This window comes from Frankliniella occidentalis, unplaced genomic scaffold (genome assembly GCF_000697945.3).
Source record: "Frankliniella occidentalis isolate FOCC.00 unplaced genomic scaffold, Focc_3.1 Scaffold16, whole genome shotgun sequence".
NCBI classification, from domain to species: domain Eukaryota; kingdom Metazoa; phylum Arthropoda; class Insecta; order Thysanoptera; family Thripidae; genus Frankliniella; species Frankliniella occidentalis.
This window is the reverse complement of record NW_026267146.1, coordinates 1,845,644-1,852,402: the sequence shown is the minus strand read 5'-3', so window position 1 is coordinate 1,852,402 and position 6,759 is coordinate 1,845,644. Positions and strand designations below refer to the sequence as shown.

At 44.4% G+C, this 6,759-nt stretch overlaps 1 protein-coding gene across 7 annotated transcripts in view; it reads left to right on the top strand.

Annotated features, from left to right (window-relative positions):
* The window catches only part of LOC113208783 (dnaJ homolog subfamily B member 6-B), a 56,954-nt gene extending 51,089 nt beyond the window's left edge, over positions 1-5,865 (top strand). For 3 of the 7 annotated variants that reach the window (XM_052264026.1, XM_052264025.1, XM_026425995.2), the window contains 6 exons: positions 1,833-1,925; positions 2,020-2,129; positions 2,295-2,423; positions 3,061-3,243; positions 3,337-3,586; positions 3,696-5,865. In XM_052264026.1, coding sequence (XP_052119986.1) covers positions 1,861-1,925; positions 2,020-2,129; positions 2,295-2,423; positions 3,061-3,243; positions 3,337-3,586; positions 3,696-3,795 — 837 coding nt within the window. In that variant the 5' untranslated portion in view covers positions 1,833-1,860 and the 3' untranslated portion in view covers positions 3,796-5,865. Of the gene's footprint in view, positions 1-1,193; positions 1,477-1,613; positions 1,675-1,832; positions 1,926-2,019; positions 2,130-2,294; positions 2,424-3,060; positions 3,244-3,336; positions 3,587-3,695 lie in introns of those variants that run through there. The other 4 variants (XM_026425969.2, XM_026425986.2, XM_052264027.1 and 1 more) reach the window with 4 other exon arrangements.
* Positions 5,866-6,759: the final 894 nt, after the last annotated feature.

Genomic DNA, 6,759 nt, shown 5'->3' with positions numbered 1-6,759 from the left:
CGCCCCGCCCCGCCCCGCCGGCCGCCTCACTCTTCTCCAGCAGCGACTCGCCCCGTCAGTCCGCCCGCACCCGCCGCGACCCGCGTACGCGCTCCGCGCTCCGCGCACCTCCACTGTCGCTGTCCAGATCAGTCTCTGCTTCGCCCTCGCCTCGCGGCCTCGCGCCCGCGTGCGCGTCTCGCCAGGTCCTCTCTCTGTCTCTGGGTTTACATTCGTCTCCTATCGTCCGTCGGCGTGTCATTATTGCCGGTGAGTGTCTCCCCGCGGTGGGGAGTTACTGTCGCGAACTTGGCGCCTTGACTTTTGGGTGTAAACACGAGTGTGCAACACTATGGCGCGTTGCAACACCCGGTGGTGCCTATCGGGTCGTTTACCCCGACTGCTTCCACACTCACAGTCGCGAGAATGAGCCCCCTTCGTGATTCCTTGAACCTGCGGCGACTAGCGGCCTGGCCTGGCCGAGCACAGGTTGTGCATCATCGGCAGGTGCTGCTTAGCTCTGCCTCGTCCTATGATCGATGTCCTGTGCGCCGCGCTGCCCCGCCCCCCTTCTGGAAGGCCCCTTTGCTCCGAGGACTGCTTGCGTGACGCTGGCTTTTTGCGTCAAAATGGAGCACCGGGGCCTGACAGCGGACTGCGCTTAGGGGCAGGGAGTCGCGGCGCGGAGGGGTGGGCGCCACCCTGTACCAAGCGTCGTGACGGCGGCGTGCTCGGGCCCCCCGGGGCCCCACGCGCCGCAGGGCCGCAGGGTGGCCTGGCGGCCGCGGGGGGGGACCCCTGAGGGGGCACAGCCTTACCGGAGGGGCAACAGGAACAGGCAGCAACTGCAGTGCAGCAGTGCAGCGGCTGGGGCGGAAAAGTTGACGCATCCTATTCTCTTTTGTCGTCGCCAGTCTCCAGCCCAGATAAAGATTCTCGGAAGTCGCTACTTTGACAATGCCTACGAGTGTGTGAGGGCACCGGAGGGGAACGCCGGCGGCTGCTTGCGGTGGTTCGGCCCCTTTCCTTTCCTATAACCTGGAAAAGCTGAAGGGTTGACGAGTATTGCGGGTGGTGCCAGGCAACGGATGCCGGATGGGATACCTCGGCGGAGGGGAGGGGAGTGTTGCTGGCCCCTTCTCCCCCGTTGCCCCCGCCCCCCGCCCCGCCGCGCACAGCAGCGCCTGCCCAGTGGCGCGACGGCGCGACACGGAACTCGCTCGTGCTCGGGGTGGCAGCTGCGGGAGCAGGGGGTGGCGTGGAGTAGTGGCGCGCTCGGGAGGGTGCGGAATACGCGTCCGTTGTCCGTGAGTCTGCATCCGTCCCGCTCACAACTCTTCCTCGCCGCGAGGGGCGTGTCTCGGACTGCTCTCCCCGCGTAAGTCCCGCGCGCCGCTGACCGCGGTGTCGTCCCTTGAAGGGCCTTTTACGGGTCCCTGCAGCCCCTCCGAGGGCAGTGGGGTTGCACGTCCGTGTTGTGTCACTGAGGATGAGGAGGTTAGGTGGTGCTTATCGATTGTTATCATGCAGTGGCGGACCGGAGGGTGGGGGGGTCGTGTCGTGTCGGAGGAACTGGATTTGTTGTTGATAGTTTGGCCGCGTGGTGGTTTCGAGAAAGTTGGGACGTTGCGACTGCGGCGAGGTTTTTGTTTTCTGGGGAGATTGAGGATCAAACTCTTCTGCTTTTGATCAAGTGTAAATAACGGGCGACAGTTCTCATGGGCTGTCTGAGGCTTGTGGGGGTTGTTGGAAGTTAAATCCCACCACCTATTCAAGCATGGGCAATGGCACTCGTCAAGAAAAAAAGGTTGCAAAATTAATTAATATGAATTTGGTCTTGTTTTTGATTGCAGTGTCCCTGTGCCCAGTTGAGCTTGCAAAATGGTTGACTACTACAGAATCCTGGAGGTGTCACGCACTGCGTCAACTGCAGAGATAAAAAAAGCGTATGTTTCTTCTACTGTATTTTCTTATACTTTTCATGACTAACATCTTTGGAATTGAAGCGAAAATTAAATCATTCCCTTTCCTCCTGCGCAGGTATCGGAAACTTGCACTGAAATGGCATCCAGACAAAAACTTAGATAATCCGGAGGAAGCAGGACGGAGATTTAAGGAAATTTCCGAAGCCTATGAAGTCTTGTCAGATGGTAAGTTGTTTTCTTTAATTATTATTGTTACTATTGTTGAAAGAGCCAGAGGAATAACTTGTTTATTCTGCATCAAATGTACTGTACATAGTTTAAAAATATCAAAATTCTACCTTCCAATCAAATGACTACTATTTCAACGTTCAAACAATTTTTGGCACACAGAATCCAAAAGGAAAATTTACGACAGGAGATTGAGATCAGCTGATAGACCCAATCCCTCTACGAAGCCCTCAGCACGACCTTTTGCAGCTTTTCGAAACTATTTTGAATCGCCCTTTCATCGTTTCTTTGGTACTTAGTTCATCAGTCTTGTGTGCTGTGCTGTTTTGTGTTTCAAACTCTGGAGTGTATTTTTTGACCTAGTCCTTGAGAGCATGACTTCATTTTAAAGCACGTTGTGAAAAAAGGAGTTCTTAAATAATACGAATGTAAAACAATTTGTTTCTCTCCACCTCTCTCTTACATTTTGGTGCCCTGAATGGTGGGACATCAATAGAGGGATGAGGATGCGCTATGTAACATGTATCTGCATGACCCCTCACTCTGAATATGACTAGAGAAGGGAAGGTTACTCTACTTTTGTTTGACTGCTCATTGTTAACCTTTTTTCTTTGTGTTAGCTTATTTAACTATGTGTGAAAGATTCAAGTAAATAGCATCAGTTACTTGGTATTATTTTCTCATTTCTTGGAAATGATTTGCAAAAGAGTTCTTATCATTCAGCTTATGTTTTTAAAAATTTGAAGTGTGTGACATATATTATACAATGTTTGTAGTCAGTCACTACATAGTAAATTGTTCATGCATGTGATATTTCTTCAAAATTCATTGATTTGTATTTTATTGTTTTTCTTTTAGGTGTTGCAGCCATGTATTTTTCTTCTTGCTTAATTTTTCTAATATTGCCCTTCCCCCATGTTTGTTTCAGAGAAGAAACGTCGTGTTTATGACCAGTACGGCAAAGATGGTCTCTTTGCCAACGACAGACCACGACGTCCTCGTCATCATGAAGATGAATTTGATGTCTTTGGTGGCTTCCCCTTCATATTCCGTAATCCTGAGGATGTGTTCAGGGAATTCTTTGGTGACTCACCATTTGCTGCCGACTTTGGTAAGATGTCGTTTTTTTTTTTAACTTTGCTAATTTTTGGAAAACTATACAGTATGTAGTATTTAGCTACAACTTAAACTATTTTATTTCTAGGCATGAATGGTCACTCCCACCATCGTTCAAGAAACGGGCATCATCGGAATTCACATCCATCAAGCCATTCGTTGAGGCCATTCTTTGACCCTTTCAATCTCTTTGAAAGTATGGTACCTGGTGGAAACTCTCTAGGTGGTTCTTACACATCATTTACCACTGCCTTTTCAACCATGGGCAATGGTGTACCAACAAAACAGACATCTACATCAACAAGGTTCATAAATGGAAAGAAGATTACCACCAAAAAGTAAGTTCTATTTCTGTTAATCAAAACCAGTTATCTACTTCTTTCTGCTTTTCTAATATAATCTAATCTTTTTAATTTTTTTATTTAATTCTGTTATTTTATTTTTCAGAGTCATAGAGAATGGGAAGGAGACAGTGGTGACCTATGAAAATGATGTTCTTACATCTAAGACTGTTAATGGAGTAGCCCAAGCCATTGGTTACAGTTAAATGGATTAAGCTGTTATTTTGTTGAAAAAATATTTGGAACTGCATCTAATGGCCTCTTCTGCCCCCTGTTCCACCAGTCATTATGTACTATCTGAATACCATTTAGCATCATAGAAAAATTTAAGTTATGACTTGATTTGATCAGTAAAATGGCTGTTGGCATTTTGTGGCAAAATTATGGTCCTTGACAGCTCTTATTGTTGAACTGTAAGCTGTTGTTAACATGTTAACATGTAGTTAAAAGTGCTTTATTACCTTTATTATCAGTTTTAAAAAATTGCAATTGTTGCGTGTTGTTGGATCTCATCAATGCTACCTACTGCCTCTTACCATCAAATTACGTACAGACTGAAGAGTACAACTCTGAAAAATTGCAGTGAGATGTGGTTATGGTGTGTGAGTTATTTGATAGTGTAAGAATGTGTGAAACCACTTGAGTGGCTGTTAAATTGTATTGTGTATAATTACAGAGCTAGATTCTGCAAAGAATTTTTCCGGTCTGACTTGTGTGCATCTGGTACCATGTGTCAGAGGACAGTTATTGAACACGAACATAGTATAATCTACTTTACTTGTGTGTTTAATTTTTAAGTGATTATCATTTATGGCTATATCTAACTAACTCAGTTAGCTCTTTTTTTTTTTCATGTACCACTGTTTTTCAGAATTACTTTGAACTACAATTTTACAGGGTTCAGGAAAATTATACCACATATATGTATCTTCATTTGTGGAAGGTTTGAATTTGAATGAGAACGCAAAAAGTTAAGAATTTGGCAAACCTTGAACCTATTACTTCAAACTTGTGGGCAGAAATTGAATTTTGTAGGAATGTTTTAAAAAGAGCAGAAGTGGACTACCATATCTTTTGTTTGGGTTTGGCTGAATTCTCTTGAAAAGAATGTCATATCTACTAACTACTCTTTGTTACACTTACAGAGACCCTTTTTGTGTAGTTAGTAACTGTTTAGGTTTGACCATTTCATACAACTAATTTTTGACACATTCCATTGATATCTAGTCTTATGGTCCTCCTGTATTGGTTTTCCATCGAACTATGCTGCTTTAATATTAACTGAACTATGCTAAGCTCATATAAATTATGATGTTGGTCATTCAACTGCTAAACATTAAACTTGAAGTTCTCTGAAGTATGTATACCTTGAAGTGTGATTTGGTCTAGAGTAATGTATTTTTTACTTGCATGACCAGGATTCTTTGCATATAAGTACAGATCAGTGACTCGTTTTTCTTTCAAATTCTAACACTGATTTTGTTAAATTGTTGTAAGGGTTATTCTTTGTTCAAAGAGTGTTAGACAAAATATATACCCTGTTTACAAAAACTTGTTGTGATTATTGTTGACATCAATCAGTCCTAGCTCATTACAACTGTGGTCTGTGTGAATCCTCAATTTTGTTGTATATTTTTGCATCTTGTTTAGGAGAGCTATCTTTAAGTCTTGCTACATTTTTTTGATGATTGGTTTTTGTTTTAAATTTTGTCTGGAATCAATATCATAATATTTTGAAGAACTGGTAACAAAATTTGCTTTCTATTTTATTCGCTATCTTTCAGATTTGCTATTTAAATGTCTCCAGATGTCAGTAATGTATTCCAGATGAATTCATATAGATTTTGTGAGCAAGTCTAATCTTATCCTTCAGCATTTAAGAACATCTTTTCAGTTAAAATGTTGTCTGTGGGAGCGTATGTTTGTTCTTAAGTCTAAGAGTCAGTAATTTTAATATTATCCGTTTGTGTTACATTGTATCTATTAATGACATAGTTGATTTGTTTTCTTAAGCAAAACATTGTAGTTGTATTTACTTGGTAGGAACATGTCTTGTGGTGGTGTTCCAGATGTGCCATTTTTAACCAAGGTATTGTTTTCTATTACAGTTTTCTGCATCCTATATGCTCTGAATGTACACTGACAAGCACCTTTTGTTTATGTGTTATATTCATTATTCAATTGTTTCAAAAGCATTTTTTCATAGCCATTTTTGTTTCAAATATCATGAATCATTAGTGTGAAGTGTCGGTCAAATAAACAAGTCAAATGTCAAATTCTGAATATTTCTGGTGTTCATGACCCATTACACTGACATCACTATTTTCAGGTAAACCAGGCATGTGAGAGGGGAAGTTATGAGCAAGGAAGACAAAACTGATATCATTTTGGCAACACGGGTCTGTTTGTCATTTTCAAAATTAATGTACAAGAGTTTCTAAAGTAGAGTCATGACTCCCCCTCGGCAGGCAGCCTTCGCCGTGGTGCCGTATGCAGCCGCGCGCGCTCGGTGGGGCACAGGTGACGCAAAGTTCAGTGGTTCCAATCTCTGTCAAAATACATTCTTTTTCCCGACTGGTACCGGGTGCGTTTGGCTGATCCCTTTACGAACTCAGATGTTGTTCTGCGGTGGGATGAGGAAAGCACTACCCCATGTTTGTTTTATTTTTGTCCGGGTGGGTAGTCTATAGACGAATTCATTACTTCCGCCAGTGCTAAAACATAATCAACCAGAAGTAAACTGCGCTAAGAACTAAAGCGAAAACGAAAGATATCAATGCCTCTCCGAAGCTCTCGCCTTGTCCAAGCGCTCGGAGGGACAGGGGGACGCGGGGGCCCGATTCAGGAAAGCATTGCCTACCCTCCAGGCGTTTTCAGCGACAATCATCGACCCGCGCCTAGTTTGACACGGCGTCACTTCTTAGCTTTAGAAAGGATTTAGGAGCCCAAACCCAAAGTCCCCGTGGGGCTGTCAAAATAAGATACGGTTCGGCCGACCGACCGTCGACCTCGGAACGACCAGGACGACTGAAATATCGTGCGTTCGGGGGTTTTCTCCTCGCACAGGCCCCCGGGCCGGGGTCAGTGGGAACCTCCCGAGCACTACCCGAGCACGCCGATGACACTCCCACGACAAATACGATTCGGCTCCAAACGTCGTGTACCTGGGC